General features: G+C 51.7%; 1 protein-coding gene across 8 annotated transcripts in view; it reads left to right on the forward strand.

Annotated features, from left to right (window-relative positions):
- GRIK4 (glutamate ionotropic receptor kainate type subunit 4) overlaps positions 1 to 24,495 on the forward strand; it is a 171,223-nt gene that overhangs the window by 93,087 nt on the left and 53,641 nt on the right. For 6 of the 8 annotated variants that reach the window (XR_013941938.1, XM_080567578.1, XM_080567581.1 and 3 more), the window contains 2 exons: positions 16,690 to 16,854; positions 22,798 to 22,895. Coding sequence is in view for 7 of the 8 variants with exons in the window: in XM_080567578.1 (XP_080423704.1) it covers positions 16,690 to 16,854; positions 22,798 to 22,895 (263 nt within the window). In the remaining variant the exon portion in view is untranslated. Of the gene's footprint in view, positions 1 to 12,048; positions 15,699 to 16,689; positions 16,855 to 22,797; positions 22,896 to 24,495 lie in introns of those variants that run through there. The other 2 variants (XM_080567583.1, XM_080567582.1) reach the window with 2 other exon arrangements.

The following is a 24,495-nucleotide window of genomic DNA, read 5'->3' on the forward strand; positions in this document are numbered from 1 at the left end:
ATGCAACCGTTCTAAAGAAGGTAAAGAAACAGGGCTGGAGGTGAGGAGAGGCACGCATATAATTTCCAGTTGTTGCTTTCGCAGCTTTCTCAATTTGAACGTTTCCCCTCTGATGTCTGAAATGTGAGTCTGAATCCCGGCTTTCTCCACTCCTTCCCTGCTGACCTCGTCAGAAACGCTAAATGCAAGCAAAGAAAAAAAAAAAAAGAACAATAAATTGCTTCATGTAACTCCAGACAGGAAAGCCCTGCACTTTCCCTCCCGGGCAGCCCTTCCATCTGTTACCTCACTGTGCTGGCTCCAGGTTACCTCAGTCAGAAAACTTAATTGAAGCAGAGTCATGTCAGGAGAGAATGATGCTTCCATTTTCCCAGGCTCGCTTCTGTAACCTGTTTTGCTCTTAGCAGAATTACGCCGGGCTTCTCATCGTGTCAGACTTTTCCCATCTTCTTTCCAATAATGAGCTCCTTTATAATATGTTTTATTCTCGCACGGGCGAAAGTGTTTGGTGTTGTTGCTTCCTTTGTTTTAATAGCTGCCTTGCAGTAAGCGAGGAACCGTGTGTGTTTAATACGTAGGTGCATAACGAGTGCTGCCGCTGACAGGTTGGACTTGACTGAGTGTGCGAGAACAGAAGGATTATCCTCCTGCTCATTCAGACAGGGAGATGACATAAGGAAACTAATAGGAGGTTTTTAAAGGTAGTTAGAGGCTTCGCTGGCTCTGAGCATCCCCTTCCTGTCGTTACGATGCGAGGTAGGGAGCTGATGTGCTTTCAAAAGTTATGGCTGAGCCCGTCCTGTGCACGTTCTGCTCACTTTATGGTTGGGGCCGGACCTCAGTCATTTTTTTTAAGCACCTTTGTAGCGCAGGAAGCACAGCTAGCTAATTTGGCTGCCCTAGGGGCGCTGGTTTGCTTGCTGCCTTTTCAGGTGCTGCATCGCCTTGCATAGCTAGGGAAGAGCGATGCAGACACGGAGCACAGAGCTCGGTGTCTGTTTCCTGCCTCTTGCCTTTAAAAACCACTGCCCCAGACAGCGTTTTGTGCAGGCGGGTTTCCTTCCCTGCACCCCTCCAAAGGAGAGAGCACATGAGGAACAGATCGGAGGCGGTGGTGACGTGAGGATGAAACCCACCTAGCTCCTCTGTGCTTGCAGGCTCATGCTGAAGGGCAGAAAATTGGAGGGTTTGGGGCTCTGGCTTTGGCCAGGGCTCCCTCCATGTCTCATCACGCCCCGAGAGCCCCGTGGCACCCTCTGCAGCTGGAGCGCAGCGAGGGCTCGGTGCCCTTCGCACCACGCAGCCTGGTCCAGCCCCTCCCCGGGGCACCCTTCTGTGCCGAGAGGCTTCTTCCACTGCTTTCCCGTGAAAAAAGTCCTTGCACGTCCCTCTCCTCCCTTTTCGGAGTCAATATTAGGAAGTGGCAGTGAACGGGGGAGCTGTGTTTATCCCGCCGATGCCAGGCAGACGACGAGCCTCGTCTCGCCCAGATGGCACAGGCTCGCCTCCAAACAGACAAACGGGGCCGGCGCCTTTGAAACGGGCCCAAACGCGCGCAGTTACGGTGATGGGATGGCAATTACAGCGCCTCCAGTGACCATCTGGACACACAGGCTGATTTTCTACTTGGATAGTAAAGCCTCTCCTATGTCTCCAATATTAGCCGTGTATGGGGATGCTAATTGATTTAATTGAAGCTCTGAATGTCGAGCCGTGGGTCTTGCCAACCTTTTTAGGCTAGGTACGTGGCGGTTTTTAATATCTGGGGTGAGAAAGGCGGGGTGAACACACTTGATCTCCAGCTGGGTGCAGAAGGAAGGGATGTTTGGGGTCCTTGGGTCTGGGACATTCGAGGTCCTGCTACAGGGGAGAGGGGAGATGGGGCTGCTGCCTCCGAGCTCCTGCAAGCAAAGGGATGGGATTTTGCTGCTCCTGGTAGCACTGGAGTCCCGTTAGCCTGTTGGTTGGTTGGTTTTAAACTAAAGTCATCATTCCATGTTTTATTCATATTTACACACACACATATGTATTAGATTTTGGTTATATACAAAACAAAGTTATGGCCAGGTGATTTACGTCTGCTGTACTGCTGTAGCATCTCGTAGCTCTCATCAGGAGCCACGTACCAGCCCCTGCACAAATCCTGACTCACAAAACGGAACAGGCATTTAGGAGATGTAACGAGAGCTCTCTGTGAAAAAAACTATTTACTGGGCTTGTTTCCATGAGAAATTTCGATGTCTTTCATGGTCTGAAACAAACCAGTTTGGGCCTAAAAGACATTGTCAGGGGTTTTCATGCCAACAAAAGATTACTTGGGTCTGTCTCTTTGTTTTTATTCTTTATGTGACCTTCTTCTAGTAAAAAATAGATGAATAAAACAAAGAGGAAACAACCTTGTGGCAAAGCTATCCATCTAAAGAAATAGCAAAAAAAGAGACCTGATGCATAAGTGACATAGTCGGGCCCAGTTGTACTGGAAACTGTTCCCAGAGGAGCGCGGGTTATTGCTTAGCACCGGTGATGTTAACGCGCTGGTCGTTAACATGCTTCATGGGGTTAAGGATGTGCAGTGGTGTAAGACGTGATGAGCGTTCCCCAGGGTGAGTGGGGTCTTTAGCACTTCACCTCTTCCCCTGTCACTTTCTGCCACTCGTCTTGAGAGAAATGTTTGTTTGTTTTTTTTGTTTTCCCTGTGTTTTCTCCTGTTTAAAGTAGGAGAGCTGTAGTGGCATATGGCCTCTATTTCCTGTCCATTTTGCTCTATCCAGGCTCCTCATTAACTGCTTAATCGGCAACACAAGAAACCAGGCCAGGCATTTTTTTGGGAGAGGCGTGCTGAGTTTGGAGGGAGCAAGGCAGCTCAGAGGAGGCACCTGCAAACAGCGAAACTTGGCCTGAAATCTTAGAAGTGCCAAGTAGGAACTGGAGGATGGGGCACGTCTTGCTGGTGATGCTTGGTGCAAGCAGGTCCACGAGGGTTGTAAGTAGGCACTGCAGCATCAGCTGTCCTTGGGAAGAGAAGGCGGGTACAGCAGGGGTTTGTAGGCAGCAGCTGATCAGAACCAGGACGACTGCTTAAATGGAAAATAACGACCATCCACGGTGCTTCACAGGAGCTGAGCATCAGCCCTCTGCACAACTCACTCCCATTAAGCCCTATCCGAAGGGTTACAGCAGCACACAGATGCCTTGTTGACCTCTCCACGCGGGGGTTAATCCAGATTGAAGCTACCAAGCACTGCGGGACGCCCCGCTGCTCCCACACCTCATAACCCCGCAGGCTGCTGAAAAGACCAGTAGGTACCTAATCGATATATCTCAGGCATCACGGGCTTGTAGGGTCAGAAAGCAGTCAGACGTTCCCCGGCATGCAAAATGTCCTCCGTCACCACGGAAGGATGCTGCAAGGCTCCCTGGGGAAGGTGGTTTGGAGAGGGCTGGCAACCTGCTGGGTTGGCAACCTGCCCCTGCTGGGGCTTGCTCGTGTTTCTCCAGGGGGGAGGCTCCTGCCAACTGCCTCGCGCAGGAGGCTTCAGAAATCATCTTCCCTGGTGCTGGTGCACGTGTTAATTGGACTTGACAGATGCTAATGAAGACGAGGCTGTGGCTGAGAAAGGGTAGAAGGAATGTCATAACTCTTAGGAGGAAGAGAAAACAAATGTCCAAACGTCCAGAAGTTACTGAAGGCAACTCAAGACATTAAGCTTTGCTATTTCTGGTGCCAGGGTTGATGGCTGCAGGGGAAAATTCCCATCTCGAAGGTGGGTAGCCTATAAAGGTTGTTTTCTTTTGAGGTTGGCATCACGGCTTGGTCTTGCTGTTAACCCAATTATAACATTTTTTTTTGGTGAGGGATCCTGCACTGTAGTGTTGCAGCTGGGGAGCCCACACAATGTAAGGGGGCACTGAGTCGCCAAATACTCCTTGCAAATGGTGATGGGGAAGTAGAGGTGGCTTTGTGAGTGCCGCGTCTTCACATACAGAGCTTGTAAGCAGGACGTAGCATGGTCTCCTGGATTTGTGCCCATGCACCTCCTGGTCAGTGCGTAATTAGCCAGTGGCTGCTGCACGTGGGACACAGCGCTGTGCCCCAGGGCAGGGCTGCTCCAGGGATGCAGGTCTTGGGATGGGGAAGATGCACGTTCAGTTCCCTCTCCCAGATGACAGGCAGGTCCCTTACACCCTTGGGGCTTTAAAATTGCATGAGCCCAATTTTAATGAACCCCCTGCAGAAATTAGGTCTTTGACATAGGGATTTCACCCCCTTGGGGCAGGATTGCTGTGTAAATGCCACTGCCGAATGGGGCTGCAGCCGTTTTCTGCCTCTGCTCCCCCCGAAATGGGGCTGACAGCACTTCTCCCCTCCCCGCTGGGAAGCGGTGCAGGGCTTCGTGCCTCGAGTGCTGTGGGCAGGGCGGAGGCTGTTTCACAGCGCCCTGTGCAAGCGGCTGGTAGGTGCGCGCTCAGTTGACCTGTGACTGTGTAATGAAATGAACAGCCTTGTTTATCGGCATCGAATCAGCTGAAAGTGGCATCTGGCAATTGCATTTGTAGCATGCTCAAAAGAGGATGCTGCGTGCCAGAGGCAGCGTTTCCCGGCGCTAAGAGCCTGCACAAGGACCCAGCGCCGCAGAGGTGACTGGCACCCTCGGATTATTGCAGAGTAACCTCTTAGCAAAGTCATCCTGCGATCTTTACCGCACGGCTCCGGAGAGGACAGAAATCCTCCCATCACGGCTCCTTCAGATGTGTATTTCCCGATCGTGGGCTCTCATATTTTTTCTTGTAATTACCAGCAAACTGCCTGAAAAAGAGCCGAAATGCTTCTCCCTGCCTGGCAGGAGCGCACCACCCACTGATGAGTCAGGGGAGGAAGAGCTCCCACTGCACGGCGGAGGATACTGGGGGAAAGGGATGGGAGAAAAGAGGGAAGAATAGCTGCCAGAGAGTTGTGGAATAAATGACATTTGTTTAAAGACACATTAGAAGATTAATGACGGGAGTTAAAGTATGAAAGCAACAGGGCCTAAGTGAGGTATTAATGGAACCCATTTTCTTTGCCATCTCCTGCAGGAACTCTTTGGAAGTACAGAGGGGAAAAATCACTTTACTGTAATAACTGTTATTTATATAAGAGAACAACATTGGATGGATCAAAATGTGAGGTTTCAAGGTAATAACTGGACCCTCACAATCATTGTTATCCATTTAAAAGGCAATTTCTGGGATAGTGAATAGATGGAGGGAACAGCTCCAATCCTGTGACTGACTGTAAACGAGGTTTATTTTATTATTATTGCTATTAGCCAGTTCCCAATCTGGTAAGATTGTGTTAAGAAAAAGGGAAAAGCCTGGGAGAGCTGACGGGGCTGATAATCATCCTTTGCAGAATTTGCCGGGACCGCTTGATGGGCTCGGTGGTGACTTAGGGCCGCGTCTCGGCTCCCCCCTGGAGTCAGTGCCAGACGTCCCATCGCAGCACCCTTGATTCACATCCCGTAAGGAGCCGGAGGCACGCAGGTGGCACGAGCTTGTACTCCCCGAGAGCGGCCCCTTCCCTCCGCCTGCAATCCGCTTGGGCAGTAGGTGGCTGCGGCGGGGCTGTGGGCACGCGGCGAGTTCCTGGCGCCAGCGAAATTCAGCCCCTGCGTTGTCACGTCCCTCGGTGGCACGAGAGGGCGTGAGCCCGGCCCTTCGCAGGCATCGGGGTGGATTCACGAACGATTCATGAGGGCAGGCCGAGGGAAGCAGGAAAGGATGGTAATAATGTTCTCCATGCGGTCAAAATCTGATGGTAATTAGACCAGCTCTGGTTTTTAATGGCCATGGGGTTTGGGAGGGGCTGTGAGAGGTGAGCATAGCAAACCCCAGCCCCCAGGCTGGCTTTTTGCTCTCGGTCGCTCCCCGAAGCACTCGGGGTGTGAAAACCTCCCAGGCTCGGGGAGGAAACAGTAGGAAGTTGCAAAAGGGGGAAGGAAAGGGTCGGCCCTGTTTCCTATCGAGTCTCACGGAGGGAAGTGTTTTGCCCTGGATTTCACTAGGACCAGGGCTTTTCCCGTTAACTCTGTGTGCTCCTTGTCAGCTGGAGCGTGGGGCTGGGCTGTGATGTGGGTGGAAAGAGGGATGGCGAGGAGGGGTTGATGGGGATGGGAGGCCTGGGTGTTGGGTGTGTGGCAGGGGTTTGCTGTCCTGGAGGAAGCCCTGGACGCCTCCAGCGTGGGCAGAGGATGACAAGGCAGCGCTGTTTCTCCAGGCGAGTTCTGCTGGCTGGGATAATGAGAACAAATCGGATCAGCGAGGGCAGTGCACGCAGCTCGCTGTCTCAGAGATGTTCTCAGCGTTGCATTAAGGTGCCTTTTACAGATTTTGAGATCCAGGGGGAACACGGTGCCACCTGCGGCTAGCAACCCTAACTGTCCCGGTGACAGCACCAAGCACAGCCCCCAGCAGCGAAGTCCCGGCTGCCCACGGTGGGAGCCCCCCACCCCGGTTCGTGTCCAGCCTTGACAGTATCGAGATGTCTGGCTAGATTCAGCTCCTCATTAAGGTGGTTGGACGTAGGAGGATTTAATGGTCTGAACCATGACTTTATTTAATTAATCAACATAAGCGTTGCGTATTTCTACCATAAACCACAGCCTATGGATAACTCTGTTGTTTAATTAAGCTTATCACTGCGAACCCGATCCAGTTCCGTGCTGCATTAATGTAACTAATCCAGCATCCTCTCAAAGAAGCATCATAGTAAACTCCAGGGGATGTAATTCACTCTGCTCAACCCCTGCTTTACAAGACAAGTGTGGTTGGTGCTGGTGCGTCTCATTTGTGACCCGGTGTTGGCGCCAACTCCTCTCTGCTCCTGCGTGAGCGCGGTGCTGCTTCCACCACCTCGTACCTGAGCTGCTGGAGTCTGCGGGACTGTTCCTATGGGTTTCCTCCATCACGTTCACTAAGAACTTTTGTGTCTGGTTTGATTTAGTCCGTGCAGCTGAGCTTTTTATTTATCTTTGCTTTTTATTTTCTTTCTTTCCACCCTTTCCAGTTTTACATATTTCAAACTTTTCTCTTCCACATTGCACAGATGCAGGGGAATCCGTAATGAGCTCCCAAGCTGAAAGCAAAATCCATTTGCCTAAAAGTGCTTCTTTTCCTACAGAAACGTGGTACTAGAAACCTAGAGATACTTTGGGAAAAGTTTGAGTAATGTTTGAGGAGATTGTGGTTATTTTCTGTTGTGCCAATGATTCTCCAGGCAGTCTTTGTCACCCCGCACAGGCACGCTCTCCAGAGGATGCGAAGACAAATTGCCTCCAGCAGGGATGTTATTGCGCATCACTTCAGGCACGAGAAACCCTTAGGTCTCTGTAGGTTCCTTGTCTTGAAAAGTAATCTAGCAACAAAGCGGAGCTGCTTTTTTTTTCCAAATGAGAGCACCCACATGAGAATGTAATGTACTGTAACTGATGCGCGTTACCTGCAGATCTCAATTCATTTCAGCTTCCCTGCGTATCCACGCGTTTCTCGACCTCTTCCGAAGGGGCACGGTGGTGTTTCTTTGCTTCGTGGAGGTACCCCGAGGAGAAATATTCAAGGAAGTTGTGTTAGAGACGGTACAGTTTGCAGGTGTCAGAAGGCTCCGTGCTAAAGGCGAAAGATGGGCTTCTGGAAACCTCGGTGGTGGCACTGTGCCTTTTCTGCTCTGAGAAGAGATCACTTGCTATTGAGCACTGCTGCCCTGCAGTCGTGCATTCAGCTGCAGCGTGGATTCAGCGTTACGGAAGTGGGCACAGGCACTGCTTGGGGGTTGGACAGGAGCCACTGTACACAAGCAAAGAAAGAAAAAGCCGTTTTCCATCAACACATCATCATTGTCGTATCAATCAGGTATACAAGCTGGGTGTAGGTGAGCTAGCATTTCCCTAGTACAAGGGATGCAAAGCGGGGGAAAACCATGTCATAATCCAGGGCAAAGAGAATTCCTGTCTTGTTCTCCCACCCAGAAGCTGAAAGTCAGGGGAAAAAAATGCCGTGAGCAGAGCACGCCAGGGAGGAAAGGCAGGAAGACATTAAAGTAACCTATTAAATCGCTGAGGGCTGAGTGGCAAAAAATAAATAAATAGAGGCTGTGTAGATTGATGGAAATTGGATCTGAAGGGCTTCCACATCTGGTGTGGCAGCTCTTTAGCATCTCATTTCAGTGTGACTCAGCAGGAAAAGTTGTTTTTTCTGACAGTAAAACAAAGAGAGGAAAACAATCCTGAAGGGCTCGGGTGTCATTGTTTGGTAATTGGATCAAGCTCTTCCGTGTCGCTTAATACATCTGGGCTCTCTGCAGTTGGGGTGAGGTTTCCAATGTCACCTTTTCCCACCCTTGCCCATCTTCTACTCAGCTTCTCTGCAGCCACCTCCTCCTCCCGGGCCACGCTCTTCTCTTGCAGCTCTGTGCACCGACAGCTGGGCGGTGTGGGGACAAGGAGGTGCCGGCAGGTAGGACGTGGAGCTCCCCATGAGGCCGGGGCACGGAGCAGTGACTCCAAAGGCCAACTCGTGCTTGTTACGGCCAAATTGCGACCTGGTTTAGGGGCCCTGAATTGTCCTCTGTGGGTCCCGACCCTCTCAGCTGCTGGTAAAGGCTCCACGTGTAGTTTGAGCCTTCCATCCATGCCCAGCCAAGTAACACCGACCCTGGTCTTTATTTATCTTCAGGCGTGTTTCTTTTGATGTGCTGCCTCTCCTGGAGCTTCCAGGCTCCCCGAAGCTCAGCTAACCACTCTCACTTGGCTTTTGCGATGCACCCGGATGCCTGGGGGTTGAAGCAGAAACGTCAGGTTTCTGTGGCACCACATAAAAAGGCTGAGGTGCTAGAGAAGGGTTTCTGAAGTCTTTTGGCATTTTACCTCTGATTATTTGCCATGTGTTCATACAAAACCTTGGGGAGACACTTCATCTCATCGCGCCTCTGTTCTTCATCCATCACAAGCGACTGAAAGCCATTCCACCTATCATTTGTCTGTCTCCCGTCTCTAAAGGCACTGTCATATTTGGGATCTGCATCCAGCATGGCAGGTCCTTGTCCTTGGGTATATCTGTTAGAGATTTGTAATAATAGCAAGGGCTAATGATTTGTAACAAGAGCAGAAATGGTGCAAAATATCTGTAAGCTCTCCTTACCGGTGAGAGCAGAACCCCAGATCTCTTAGTGCATTTTTTTTTCCTCTTCTCACCTTGACTTTGGGGATACATCCAAGGCTATTTGCTGTCTGTGCGTATGCGATTAATCAGCTGGCTGGGGGGAGCCTGGAAGTGGGGCCTGGTACTTCTCTATTCCATCGCTTGGTCTGAGCTGTGCCTCCTCTGCAGTGCGCTCGTGTTTGCCAACCCAGGAAAAATCAGCAAGCAGTGCCAAAACCTTAGCTAGCATCCTTGAAAGGAGGGAGATGCAGAAAGAAGAGCAAATTCACTCTTAAACGCAAAGACACCAGGAAGGGTTAAGGGAAAAATGGTCGCAAAAGGCCTTTTCCAAACCCCTCTTACATAAATGAAACTCCACTGGCCCTAAATTCCTCTCATCCTGTCGCGTGCTGGAGATTCAAGAAATGGCTCCACCTGCAAGAGGAGCAAAGTGGCCGTTTGGGCAGCGTTGCTCTCGTTGCGTCGTTGTCAATCCGTAAATCCCAGTGCGCTGCAGAGAGCCGCGTGGCTGCCACTGAAATACGGCCACCTCTGGGGACAGAGCCCCGGGCTGTTGTGACGATCTGTCTTGTAGGTACAGAACATGCTTTATTGTGTGTATGTGACCGGGAAAGCGTGCTGCATCGTCTGGGGCTCTGCAGCCGCTTCCCAGCCTCCAGAGCCCCACGGCTGCGTTGTGCATTGCCACCTCTCCGATCTCTGATTATAGCTATAAATCCTGGTGGACTTTCCCCATTTGTTTGTTGGCATTCTTTTTTTTTTTTAAGCTTAGAATTTTCTGCATTGTTTCTTCCTTCGTTATTCTTTTTTGTTTGCCTGGCAGTGGCACTTGGGGGTTGTGTGGTTATTTTTCTTGTATTTATGCTCTCTCCTGACTTAATTAAGATCTTGCTTCTTCACTGGGCTCGCCAAATTTGCTGGCCCCACCAGGTCTTCCCACTGCTCTCTTCCTAAAAAATCACAGCTGCTGCTGGTCACCTGGGACCTAGAAAACGGGCAGAAAATCTTCCTCATGAAACTCAACTCAGCTTGATGCTACTGAAGCAAGAGACAGGCAGGAAAACCATGTTCACAACTTCAGTGGATTTAGGCTGCTTTCCTAAGAAAACAAGACTTAGGCACTAATTCTGACTGCGTGTGGATACGGGTAAGTGTCCAGCCAGGAGCTGCAGTTCTGTGGCAAATTGTAGTCCGGTTTGACAGATATTTGGGAAATGGAGAGCCCCGTTACGAACACCTCCTGCCGTGAGCAGGGTGGCAGGGGAAGCAGCAAGGCGCCACGCCACCACGTGCACCCAGGCTGTGATGGTCTCAGGGATGGAGTTGCCTGGCTCTTGCTGGGAGATTTTGGGCCCTTGTTTGCTTCCATGTGCAATTTCTGTGCCTGGGCTCTTGGGATGCCTGCAGAGAGTGGTGTCCCACCGCGCCTTCCCGTCGCTCTGTTTTTAGCATTAGACCTTCCCCTCCTTCTCTTTTCTACTCACACAAGGCGGACAGCCCTTCTTGTTCCTTCCCCCAGCCTGTCCCCCTGAGGCCTCCAGCACCCCTTTCTTCCAGTGTCCTGACCGGTATTCCCTGCCTCAGCCTGACCCGGCACCTCAGGGAGGTTCAAGCAGCGATCTCTCCTTCTCACTGCTTTTTCTCCTCATTTTTGGGAAGTCCCTTGAGGGGTTTCTCAAGGGATTAAATGTGACGTATCTGGTTGCAAAGGCGTTGTTTGAATTTGCAGCTCAGGATTTATCAGTAACTGCGGTCTGGGGCAGTGGAAACCCCCAGCAGTTTGCTGGCTGGCTTTGGAGGAGCTGGGTTTGCTGTCCTGCTTCTGCACGAGAGGAGAAATCCAGGTCTGGACGTGGCATTTCCATGTCAGATCCCTTTCTCATCCCTTTGCGCACCTCTGCTCCTGTCTCCAAGCTCAGGTGCTTCACTGGCTGCCTCCTGGCAAGCTTAGTATCCAGAAAAAAGCAGGCGGTCGTTGTGGGAAGAGCAGGACCTTGTCTCCTGAGTGGGTTTTCCTCCTTGCAGATGAGCAAAGGAGCGAGAGGATGAGATGAGACCTGTCTTACAGATGCTTTTTCCTTGCCAGAGGACTCGGCAGAGCTTTTACCTGCCCAAACCAACGTGGCCGTGGGGTTCCCAGCTCTGCAGAGAGAGCTTGAGGAGGGCAGAGGAGTGAAGCAGCATTGCCTGGCTCCCTGGAAACTCCCCCTCCCAGAGACCGCCGTTCTGCTTTTATGTACACAAAGCAATTATTAAAGAAGAGAAAAGGGAGGCTGCATTTCAAGCAGCAGAAACTAAAGCCCTGAGCTGTTTTTATCACGTCTCCCCTTCCCCGTCTCTCCTGAATTCGCTCTCTTTGGATAGCAGGAAGGAGAGGGAAGCTCCATTTAAATGCAGATTTCAAATGCTGGCCAAGAGCAATAAATAGCCCTGCGCTGCGCTGATCAGACAAACATTATCCAGTCTCTTTGTCTGTGAAGGAGCGAGTTTATGTTTTTAGATTTTCTTTTTCCTCGATGAGATCTTCTTTCCTCTCCGAGTGATAGCATATTGACAACTTTTTATTTTAATTTTAAGCAGCACTTCAGAGATTGTAATGGCAACACAATCCCACCTGTTTCTCCGCTGGAGCTATACTTGGCAGCCCTGTAATGAGGAAGTCTGCAAATTCCCTATCGTTTGCTGTATTGACAGCCTGAAGGGCTGATGCTGTATGCAGCGGAGGGGAAGCCTGCAAAACAAGGCGGTCCTGCACCCGTCTTCAGCCTGTTGTCCCCCCAAATGAGCCCGGAGCCTCTTGTTGGTTGAGTTAATTTGGTGTTAATGAGGTCAGGAGCGGGCGCAGGTGGGTTTGGGGTGGTGGTGGTGGCAAAAGGGGTCGGGGAGCAGCAGGTGGATGGGCAGGAAGAGGAAGAAGAGAAGGGAAGGCTTGGAGCTGTGGGGGCAATTCCTCATGGCCCAGGGCATCTCCTGGGGCTGGTGAGTCCCAGCAGGACACGTGAGCTTTGAAGGGTGTTACGGCTTTCTGCTGTGTCTCGGTTCCAGGATCGGCTCCTGAGAGAGGCGTTGGCTCTTCTAAGTGTCGAGATCTGGTTGAGAGGAGGTGACAATTCTTGGCCATTCATCGCGGGAGCACAGCGGGTGTGAGGACTGTGCTTACAGTATGAATCGGAAGAGGTCGGAGGTGGGATCTCAACCTGTCAGAGGAGAGACCGGAGAAATAGCGTGGGGGGCTTTACATCTTCCTAACTCAGAGGGACAGCTATGGACGGTGAAATCCCGTGTCTGCTCAGCCAGGCCATTGCTAAACCTCTGTCTCCAAGCCACCAGAATGGAGATGTGTTTGTGCACATTTGTGTTTCTGAGCTTGGTGTTACGTCTCGGCGGCATGGAGAGCCTCTGAGGAAATTCAACAACGCTTAATAAAGTTAACGGGGGAAGGTCAGCTGCACGCTGCTTGTCGTAGCAGTGTACAAACCTCCCCGTAGCATCTGTTCCCTGTTATTATTATAAAAATGCTGCTTCATTAGATGTTGCTCGGGCCATGAATTAAGCAGTGATACGCGGTAAGACTTGAATCATGCTGGGCTTGTCAGCGTGTGCGTGCCCTGAGCCCGGCGGCTGGCACCCTGGGGAGCCACGTGGCTGAGGGGAACAGAAAAATAAAGGCTTTCTGCTTTTTTTAGTGCTGCTTGAAACCCAGCTGAGGGTGGAAAGGACTGAATTTGGGTGTCTGTGAACCGGCTGGTGCGTTTAATAGGATGAGTTGCTGTGTCTCAGCTGTCTGGAACCACACATTCTGACAGCACCGCCTGTCCCCCGACAGCTTTTTGGCCAAAAGGAGTGGGACTGAGATGTCCAGGGCAATGAATGCCCGTCCTTCTCCTGGAGGAGATTCTTCAGGGCAAGAGGAGAAAAGCAGAGTTGGAGCACCTGCCTCTCGTACTGCTGTGGCTGCGCTCTGCTTAAGGGGAGTGAAAATACCGCAGCCAAATGTCAGCTCCCCGGGGCACGTCAGGGCAGCCACGTGTGCCCGTGTCGCGGGTCAGGGCTTCTTGAATTTAAGGAGGTCACATCTGGGGACTGTCTAAAATCCGTCCGGACAAAGCTCTCGTGTCCCTGTGCCCCCGAGGGCTGGGAGATCCCGGAGGTGAGAGTGATGGATGTAGGAGAGGCGAGGGGTGGATCCTGCGGTTCCCAGAGGTCCCATCGTGCCACCTTGCGTGTCTCTGGCTACCAGCGGTGCCTCTCTTCTGGTTCTGGCTATTGAATCACCAACTCGGAGCGTTTAATTTGAAATTCGGGCTCAATGGAAACTTCAAATTAAGAAGTCCCTTGCTGCTTGACTCCTGAGTGACTGTAAGGCAACTGTTTCCAGTGCACATCCAAAGCAATAAGCTCTCCTGGCCTCTAGCCTCTGGGATTTGTGGGCTTTGCCTTAGATGTAAGGAAAACCTGGGTGTATTGACTAAAATAAGAATTATTACTCTAACAAGGAGTTTTATCCATCACGATGGGAATATCCCCTGGGAAAAGATGTTGCCAGCCAGCTCCTCCCGAGAAAAGCTCAGCACCTCCGGTCCTCGCTGGCTCCACTTGTAATTGAGTCTCAGCCCCCGTGAAATCCCCTGCAGCCCGAACTGAGCATCGCCAGCCCCGGTGCTCTCGGCTCCTTCTGAAATATTTTCCCCATAATTCGTGGTGAAGGCAGTCGAGATTGGAGACATTTATTATGACGGGGAAGAGAGAAGTGATTTTTGAGGCCAACAAAGTTCAAAGACTTTGCTGTAAGTTTTCAGGATTAAAGATTTACTTGATGCAGCTTCCCATTTTTAATAGACAGGAATAGATGAAAGGGAATTTATATAAAGATTTTCGTTCATACTTAATGATGCCACTATTAGATGAGCTTTGCCACTGCATCCCAAGACATGAAGTTTTAAAACCAACCTTTTTTAAACATTAAATGACCTTTTCCATCCGCTCGCTCTAATACATAAAGATTAGCTCAGTCTCATTACCCAGTCTGTCCTGGGGACTGGTTTAATATGTGGTTAAAACTAACTAGTCTCCCAGAATTCAAGCAAACAAATTTTGTGGGATTACTACAAATTTTGTGGGGTTTCTTCTGCAGGAAGATGGGACACGGTGCTGCAGTTTGCTTGGCGGCTGGTCCCCGCGTGCCACCCCCACCTCCATCGTGGTATTTGGGCCGTCTGGCTGCGTCCTGCGGTGTGCAGAGAAGAGGGTTTGAGCCCCGGGTGGGCTGCAAAGCTCAGTTTCAGTCAGAACTGAACAGGGAATTTATGTATTTTTTTACCAGCCATAGGGAGGTTTTCAAGATTTCCAAAAATAGCAATGAAAAAAAAAAAGAGCCATCATCCAGAATAGAGACATAATATCACTGTGCAAACATGTGTGCTTAGCTGACCCGAGGAAATTATTAGAACCACTTCAGCTTCAAGTCTTCCATTTTAAAAATGTGTTTAACTATATAGCGGTGGAAAGGCAAAGTGAACTTTGTTTGGAAAATGACAATTGAATAACAGACTTGGAAACGCTGTCCGGCTTAGTGATTGTTGAAGCCCTAAATTGCAGAATAATGAGTGTAGGATGCTGACGCACGCTCCCCCCGCCGGGCTCTAATTCTGCTCCGTCAGCACCTGGGAGGCAGGAGGCATTTTGTGATGCTCATCTGAGCGCAGTGCCCTACCCTTTCCTGGAAGCAGGGCCGTGGTGAAAAGTGTACAGACACCAAATGGCTTTGCAGATGAGAAATGGGAACGGTTCAGGACCTTTTCTGCCTGCTGCTGCTTTCCCGGAGAAGGAGGGGACCTGAGCAAGCTGCTTGGTGGGCACCTTCCTCTCCCGGCTTCCTTGTAATTAAAAGCGGTCACCAGCCGTATCGACATCTGACAAAACTTGTGATCCGTGCTCCTGGCCTCGGAGGAAAAGCACAACCTTTTTCCTTGCCTAATGAGATTGAGATTAACGGCCCGAGCCTGCAGATAACGCTGGTGCCTGCGTGCTCGCGGAGCTGGGAAGCTGGTGTCGCCTGGAGGACCGGCAACGTTCGCCAAGACATCTGTGCATCTCTTCCAAGAAGTATTGCTGCGTCGCTCCTCATCAGTCCCAAGTTCAGCCACGTTCCCTATAAAATTTGGGAAGAGCAGGAAGAGGAGGAGCTCCCGACTGGGTATTGCTGGGATGCGAAGTAAATCGGGGTAATGTGGGCCACCTCTGCCTCGCCGGCGGGGTTGGTGCCCGGTTACCTTCCACGAGGTTTATTTTCTGATTCGCAAATGGTGCAGAAAGGTGAATTTTTTGGCTGTCCCTGAAGTTACACGGAATACAGGACTGTTGGACATCAGCTTTTTAGAGCCCAGGTACACGTCCGTCCCCGTGAGGCAGACAGCTCTCCTTTTCCGTATGGCTGTGCTACGATCCCACCCGCGTTTTCTAACCAGCTCTGTGCGCTCCCAAGTTTGAAAATGCAAAACTGGGTAAGTAAGAAGGCAGAAAAGGGAGAAAAAGCAGCACAGATGCGTTTCAAAGCTTTAAGAAGGCAGCCAGCTGCTGCAGTGAGCGCCACAGTTCCCTGCCCCACAGCCCAGCGGAGCCCCGCTAATCCGCACGTGCAGGGCCTGCTCCAGCCCAGGCAGCTCTTCTGAGCGGCGTGGCTCCCTCTGGAGTGACTTCAGAAAGGGAAGACGAGCGTTGGTGCCTTTCTGATATACCCAACAAAACCCAGGCAACCTGGAGGAGACCCCCCATGAGCCGGGGGGGGCTGCAGAAGCTGCGCCAGCTCAGTGAAAAGCTGTGATTAACGCTCGGCTCCGGCTGCTTTTTGCCTTCCGTCAAGAAAATAAAAATACTACCCCATACAATCTCCCTCTGCCTAACACAGATTTGAGTGGGTGGGCCCAGGAGCTGAGTTCAAGAGTCAAGTGCTTTCTGTTTGAAAAATATTTGTCCCTCCCCACCCACGGCTGCCCACGTGCTTCCCGAAATATTCCAGCTATCAGCACTGATGGGCTGCTCTCAGCACAGCACCAGCGCTTTTTTATGAACAAAACGGGGCTGTCTGGGGACGTTATTTCATTATTGGTGCCTCGGGATGTGGGGCAGTGCCCTGGTCGGTGCTGCCGGGGGCGGCACAGCCGGGGGTCCCGCTGCGGGAGCATCCGGAGCGTGTGGGTGCCACGGGTGCCGGCACCACCCGGAGCTGAGCAGCGTGGGCAGCCGCAGCGTGCCGGCAGGTAACGCGGCCGCTGCTGCAGAGATTTGGCCGCCCCCGTGTCTGGCAAGGCCTGGAGGTGGGCGAAGCACCGCGAAAGGCCGGGCGCGGGAGGGAGGTTGCGCTGGCAGGAGCAGCGATGCCGCTGCGGCGGCTGCTGGCACGGCGCTGGAGAGCCCGGGGGGCGCACGGCCGGGGGTTTGGGGTGTGTGAAGTCCCTCTGAGCCTAACCTCTGCCATTCCCTTTGCTCCCGCAGCTGCCATCCTGGATGACCCGATGGAGTGCAGCAGAGGGGAGCGGCTCTCCATCACCCTGGCCAAGAACCGCATCAACCGCGCGCCCGAGCGGGCGGGGAAAGCCAAGGTGGAGGTGGACATCTTCGAGCTGCTGCGGGACAGCGAGTATGAGACGGCAGAAACCAGTGAGTATCTCTCCGTGGGGCTGGTCCTCCCCTGCTCTCCTCTCTGCCTCCTTTCTGGAGGCTCCTGGCACGCTGCACTCGCTGCAGAGCGTAAATTTGTTATAGCCGAGGCTTGCACCCAGGTCCCACCATGAGCATTGGCATCGCTCAGCTCAGCAGTTTAGGACAAGTTATTTTCTTCACTCTGCGTGTCAGTAAACAGGAGCAGTGATACAGGAGGTGCTGCTCCGTTGTAAAGCCCTCGATGGTGTGCAAATAAGAGACTCTGGGCAAGTTCAGTGCGATTAAGTTATTTTTAACGCCCCGCGGAAGGCTGTGTGTCAGCAAACATGATGGCTCTCTCAGAGCGTTAGATTGGCAGCGGATTTGTTTACACAAAGTGGAATTTTGAAGTGATGTTTGAAATCATGTGGATTGAAAAGAGCTATTTTTGAAAGAGCAGCACGCCTTCCATGTTACTTAAAATCCTCTAATGCAAACAGGTCTCTGGGATAGGTGTTCACGTCGATGCCCAACGTGGTAACTGCATGCTGGTGAATAAAAAATCCCCGATGGTCAGTGTCCCACAGACCTCTTGGGAGCCGGAGAGACAGGGGCCAAAAGGATCTGCAAGAGATTCTGCTTGTAAAAGGGAAAAACGTTTTGCAATATGATAGCTTCTTTTTAGGGTGTTTTCTGCAACAACATTTGAGTTCAGGGGAGGACTATAATTTTTTTTATTACAAGTTGTCTTGGAGAAGCTGGAGAAATCATTTAAACGGGGATTTTAGACTCATACCCCCATGGTTCTCGCTCCCAAGCCTGCGTATCCTGTAGGGCGTCCCAGGAAGGCGCAGCAGGGTGCTGTGGGTCGGAGCAGGCTGCCTTTTCCTGTAGCTTTGGTCTCGGTGCTGTGCGGTCCCGAGCATCCCCGTGCCTGGGAGCCCGGCAGGCGGGAGCAGCTCCCCAGGCAGCTGGCAGGATGGGACCAGCAGCCCGGCGGGACCAGCAGGTAGCACCTTCCTTTCCTCAATTAGCAGCTGCATTATTTATAGAAGCGCTCGGTTAATAAAGCGCACATCAGCGAGTACCTGGGCGCCTATTTATAGCGCCTGTCGCCCATCAGGCAGTCTAGATGAAGCTCGTCACGTGCAGCATCGCAGGGGGTGTTTAAAACAAGCACTTCTGTCTTTTTGGATCCCTCTCTTCAGGGTTTTCTTGGTCTTCCCATCTGGTCGGGATTGTGCAAATCTAGGCGCACTGGCTGGGTCGCCTGTAGGATGCAAAAGGGACGGGGACAGCCTGTGTGTTTCCGAGGCTCTGCTCAGTTTGTCCCAAAAAAATACTCTCTGTCTCCCAGCGAGCCTCGTAAGAAATGAGAAAATTGCCAGCGTGCCTTAGCCTGCTGTGCCTTTGAAGGAGACAGTTTTCAGATCCATTCTTTTTCCTTTCTCCTAAACCCGTGGCGTGCGGCGGTGTTTCTGCGGGCTCGATCGCCAGGTGACCCCGCAGCTGCGGGGAGGGCCGGCAGCTGGGTTTCTCCGTCGCTTGCGACGTTGCTCTGGGGTTTTTCTGTTGGGATGTTTTTCCAGCAGAAGAGTACTCATTTGCCGAGGAGGAAGCGTTATGCAAGAAATTGTTGATTTCAGCAAATGTGGTGTTTGGGAGAACGTGGAAATGGGATAAGGGAGGAAGAGGCAATTTTCCGTTTTGAATTTCTACCTCAGGGAGCTTTTCTTTGTTTTCTTTACTTTGATTAAAGAATATAAGAAGCAGAAACTGGAGCAAAATGACTTGATTTTGGTGAAGTGAGAACTCACAGAATCCTGCAATATGTTATTTGCCTTTTCTTCAGAGGGAAAAATGTCTGGGAGCATTTCTTACAGAAGGAAAAATCTGGATTCTGCATGATTCCACCATTAATGTCACTGAAGTTATTCTTGATTTATTCTGCTAGCAGAGGCAAATCAGATCCTGTAACTTAAATATCAAGCCTTTCATAGCTTTCAATTGTCTGACTTTTCAGTTTTAACACAGCACTGATATTTGTTATCGCACGTAATATTAATAAAAGCAGTTTAGGTATTTTAACCTATGGCTGCAAAGCAGTTGGACAGCTGTTTAATAATACTGTTCTCAGATCTCACGCCCTTTGAAATCCCCCTTAAATATCACAGCACGCTCACCTGGCTGGCCTAGGAATGCTGCTGCCACAGCCCGTCGTGGTGTTCTGCGTACGACTGGAGCTTTAGGAGGGGAAAGACTTTTTGAGACTTGGTTTTCCAAGCTATTTTCCTTCCTTTTTTCTCCTGACTGACTCAGGCATCTTCCTGTTAGGGACCACAGAATCACAGTTCCCGTAGCAGGTAAAATCTGAGTCAATCTTAATCATATTCATGCCCGATTTGCCATTTCAGTTCTATGTATGAATGAAGACAAACATTGACTGTTCCCGTAAGCAACACCTGTAAAGCCCTGTGCTTCGAGATGGGTTTGTGGTGGAAGGTTGGGGATTGAGCTGTTTTGCCCTTCTAAGTAAAGCTTGTTTTCTCTTTGTGTTTGATGTTTCAGCTCCTTTTACAGAGATCCAAAACAGCTCGTTTAATCGTGTCTTTATCTAAAACACCTTATTCCTTTTGATGCCAAGGGAGGGACAGGTTTCCTACTTGTCACCCTGTCCCCTATCGTTTCATCCTTCTTCTCAGCATCCCTCTGTTGTTAATCCCAACATTTCAGGGCAGGCCAGCAGCCAGAGTGAGCAACTAGATGATTTTTGATTTCTATTTATTCACACTGCTATTTCAGAGCCCATTCAGTGACATTGGTTCAAATGTCCTAAGAACTGTCCCATCATTTTTGTGATCGTGTTGGAGTTTGCATTTAAGCCAGCTGCAGCTGATGGGCTGGTTGTGTTGCTGCTAGGAAGCATGAAGGGTGCTGCAGGGAGCCCTCCTGGCACTCTCCATACCGCTTTCTCTTTATGCACTTGGTGTTTTTTGCACGAGAAGCCCATCCTGACCGCTCCCCGTTGTTCAAGATCCCCTGATATATTTTGCAATCGTGGAAACGCCGAGGTAATTGCATACCTTCCCTGCTCATTTATTTTCAATTAGAGGCAAGAAGCTTCTTTGCCTGCCACCTCCAACCCTCGCATCAGGTGTCTGTATGCAGCAAAGGAGGTGCTGTGCTCTGCACCGCAGGGGGATGCTCACACCGGAGCGCTGTCAGCTCTGCTCCGTGCAAGCGGGGCTCGTGTAAATGCTTCCAAAGCACCCCGAGGTCCTGGGAGGGCACTGCCTGACCAAGTGGGTGTGCTCACGTGTTTGTCTTTGAACCCAAAATGGTACAACAACAAGTGGGTAGTGCTTGCATTATATATGCCTGTGCATCCACGTGGGTGGTTTTTAACATTCGCGTGCGTGTGAAGTCACCCCGGGGTCCAGTATTTGGTGGGATTTTGAGTTCTGGAGCCCATGAAAATTGGATGCTACCTCAGGCAGAGGTACGTGAGTTTGCATCGACCGACACCACGTCCTGCACAGCATACAGCCTGCGTGGCGCCCGTGTGCTGGGGTACAAGCAGCCTGGAGTGGCAGGGGCTATGCCAGCGTTTGGGGTTTTGCTCTGTGCAGTTATCAGGGATGGGTTTCGGTACCGAGCCGACGTTCCTGAAAGCGTCTGTCTGAATCCACCCTGCCCACGGTGGTAGCAGGGTTAAGACTCCTCCTCCTGCCGAGACCAACGGCGCCAGGTAATGTTGTGAAATGGGGAACGTGTTTGGATTACAGGAGGAGAAGCTCTCCTCGACATGGTCGAGGCCTTTGCCTCGGGCGCCTCCGCTTTGTTTCCACTCACTTTCCTTAATTTCGCTGGATGTTACACCCTTGGAGAGCGAAGCGGGTGCTTTTTCTTCTGACAGCTGTTGCATCTCCGTTGCTATGGCTACTTAACCCACTTTTTGTTCTCGGCGGGCGAGATGAGAAGAAAAGCGCTCGCCAAACTTTCTCCTGCGTGCTCAAAGCAATTCCCCCCCCCCCCCAAGGACTTTTGCCCCGCCGACCCCTGGCTGAGCAGGGCTCGGCAGCCCCTTGTTGGTGCTGAGCACACAGCACCCAGGGGGCCGCCGCTGTCTGCTGGGCGCCACTGAGACGGCGTGCGGGGTTTTCAAACGCCGGGGCTCTTACTCGAAAGGATCTCCTTGAAGAGGTCTAAGTGCCTGTAAATTTTTAAGCAGAGAGGAAAAGCGAGCGCTGGGTTCCTTTGAAGATGCCACAGGAAAATATCGCTCGTGTTCTGCTTCAGGCTGAGACGGTGCAGGGCGAGAGCGCGCGGAGGGGAGGAAAGCCCCAGGGAAGGTGTTTGCCTATCACGGGCACTTTCTGCGAGAAGTCGGGGCAATTACCATGCGTAGGGACGTGGTAATGTATGGAGGTTTTTTCTAAGTAGTGCTTGGAGAGAAGTAAAACAAAAAATCCCCAAAGGGACAAACTCGGGTTTTGGCTTCGTAATTCAGCCATGAAGATACAGAGGCTTGTGGAGCGTAAGGCTGGAAAGGACCACCTCAGCTGTCTGATCTGGTCTTCTGCAGAAAGTGGGCTGTAGGCATCGGACTACTGAACGCTACACGCAGCCCTGTATCTTGCTGGTTTAAAAAACAAAACAAAACCAAAAGCAGCACAGTGTATGCCCTCACCTCGTGTCCAGCCTTGATTTAAGGACCTGAAGCTGATAGACCTGCTCTGCTCCGTGGTATGACAGTTTCGATGATGAATTCTCTTCACTACGAAAAAAATATGTTCTGGTTTGAGTTTTTCTAGCTCTTCTTTCCAGCTGTTGAACAGAGCTAACTTCTTACAGCCACCGGTACGTAAACCGGAGACCTGAAGGGGCTGCGCGCTGAGGTGGACCAGCCGTGCCCTACTGAAGAGGCAGCATCTTTAAAATCTCCGCTTTTCGATATCTTGGTTTGGTTTTACATATGACGACGCTGTGGGATTGCTCCTGCCAGCACTGACAAGTAGCTGTGGTGCCTCGCTTCTCCCCCCGTGGTATCGTCTTTATTCAGGAAGAAGTCGCTCGGTGCTCATTGAGCAGCTTTGTCTGCCCGCTGTTCCTGCGGCTTCTCCTGTCCAGGGAGAAAGGATTCGTGCATGGTGGTGCTGAAGCCGCGGCTGGCAGCAAGCCTTCCTGGGCCCTGGGATCCAGGCGCGAGGGGCTTTGCCTTCTGTTTGCAAGCAAAGTGCTCCAGAGCAGCGTTTCGGAGCGACACGGCGGGTTGGGATTGCAGCGGGCAGGTGCCACCAGCTGGGGTAGTCCTTGGAGCGCCACTCGGCCGGAATTTGTGCAGCAAATTAAAAGGACAAAAGGTTGCAGTTTAGCCCGGGAAGCTTGAGGGAAGAGATTTAACTTCTTCATTTTGTCAGGGCCTTTTGATTGTTTTGCTGACCTTGGTGGCACGGAGCCAGAAGATTAACTACTGCCAGAAAAAAAAAAATAAAAAAAAAAATCAAACCCGGTAATGTGATCCTTAGCATTGCCACTGAGCTCTGCAGAGGATGAGGGACCAAATTCAGACAAGTTTGTTCGCTGCTGGAGGATGCTTTGAAGCGAGGTCACTGCTGCCTTTAGTGGCCTCCATAAACTTCAGTTTACATCGTCCCTGGAGCGTAATAGCAGGGGGCGAAAAAAACCAAAATTTTAAGAGAGAAACCCTTGTTCTGAGTCGGGGATGGGGATGGGAGGCCTGGGGGGGATCTGGAAATGCTGGGGAGAGACGGAGAGGTGGATGCCACAGGCAGGGTGACTGCTTCGGAGGGAACAGGGGGATTTCGGGGGGACACGAATGGCAGGGGGTGTATTGTGTGTGTGCAGGAGGCGATGCTGTGCCGAGCAAGGTGAAGCAGGTGCTGCCAGCTGGAAGCAGGGTGGAATCTAACGCACGTTTCATCTCTCTGCTGCCCACAGTGTGCCAGATCCTTCCCAAAGGGGTGGTAGGCGTCCTGGGACCTTCCTCCAGCCCAGCCTCCAGCTCTATTATCAGCAATATCTGCGGGGAGAAAGAGGTAAGAGGGCAAATCCTGTGCTGGGGCCCCGCAGAGATCCTGCCCCCGCTCCCCATCCTGCACCCGCCGGCTGCCGGGTGCTGCTGGGGCTCCCTGGGGGCGCAGCGTTTGGCTGGGGGTTTAGGAACCCTGCATCAGGGTTTTGAAGTTCCCACTACCCTGAGCAGCGATGCCATCGTGCAGACCCCAGCAGAAGGGCTTTCTGCAGCCGAGAGGGTTTCAGCTGAGACCGTCGTGTCCGTGTTGAGTCCCAGCCGACTGCAGACCCAACGTCCAGCTCTGCCTCCTCCCTCGCCTTGCTCTGCCTCTGCCATTTCTTGTTCAACCCTGGCACTCCTTTTGCCTCCTCTCCTCTCCATCCCTGCTCCCCAGACCCTCTCCAGCCGGTGCTCACGTGCCCCACCACCCCCAGTGCTTTCTGTCCTCGCGTCCCAGCTGCGGGGCAGCGCGGGGATGCTGCTGGGGGCAGCGACCAGCCCGTGGCACTGCAGGGCACCCTTGGCAGAGGGGCCTTGCTGTAGGCATCTATTTGCTATGCCTTCTGATGATCAGAGCTGGCAGGTTGGTTTATCTCCCCTCCTCTTAATGCTTACGTTCTTGCAGGTTCTTCTTTTGCCATTTCCTCTCTCACTTCTGCCTCCCTGGTCCTTGTTTTCGTCTCTGTCACCTTTAGCTTCAGCTTCCCTCACGTGCAGTGCCGATGTCAGTATCAGTGCTGATGGGTGCAAGACCCCAGCTTGCTCTGGAGGATGCAGGTCCCAGTCCAAGGGACTTTGTGTGTGTCACTCTGTGCACTTTTTGCGCAGTCCCCTTGGGAAGCTGCACCCCTTTCCGTCTGCTGCTGTTCTACCAGTGCAAGCCCTATAAATCTGCGTCCAGGCTGCGTGCCTGATTTAGTGCTTTACAAGCCTTGAACTGTCTTGCACTGATCTAGCTCTGGTCACAGGGAAGAAATTGAATTCTCTTCTCCCAGTTCATCCCTTTAAAGCCAGATAACATCTCTCAGCCCTTTGGTGGGCGTTCGGGAGCCTCCAAGAGAGAGCAGTGCCTGAACGGAGCACTGGAAGTAACTTGCATTCACAAATGAGTGCTGTCCTTTGTTCCGTGAGAGCTGCAAGTGCTGAGGAGATGGAGGAGGTCTGTTAGACCTAGTGCTCTGGGCTACAGCGGGATGGGTCTCCTGAGTGTATTTTGCAGTGCTTTCTGCAGTTAAACGTCCCAGACACGTGCTCCATCCCAGGCAAAGGCAACTCTGCAGTAACGGATTGCAAATGTTTTTCCCCTAAAATCCCCATTCAGAGTCTGATCTAAGTCCCTTTATTTTCCCAGAAATGAAAGGCGAGTGCTAGCGCGCTTCCGAGGTACTTGATTCTTGAGCATGATCCCAGCTGCCCTCCCAGTGATGTAAACCTGCAGCAACTCCCTGTGATTTATATCACGGGAGCATCGCTCGGTGCCGTCGTGCTAAATGCGGCGTAGCGGCCCAGCCGGAGACGTCACACTCAGACCTCCACAGGTGAAGGAGAGAGAAAGTGTCCCATAGTGCTGCTCGGGCACCGGCTGGAGGAGTGACGGGCCTGATGCTCACCAGGAGCCTGGG

This window comes from Anser brachyrhynchus, assembly GCF_964034855.1.
Source record: "Anser brachyrhynchus genome assembly, chromosome: 25".
In the NCBI taxonomy this organism is placed as follows: domain Eukaryota; kingdom Metazoa; phylum Chordata; class Aves; order Anseriformes; family Anatidae; genus Anser; species Anser brachyrhynchus.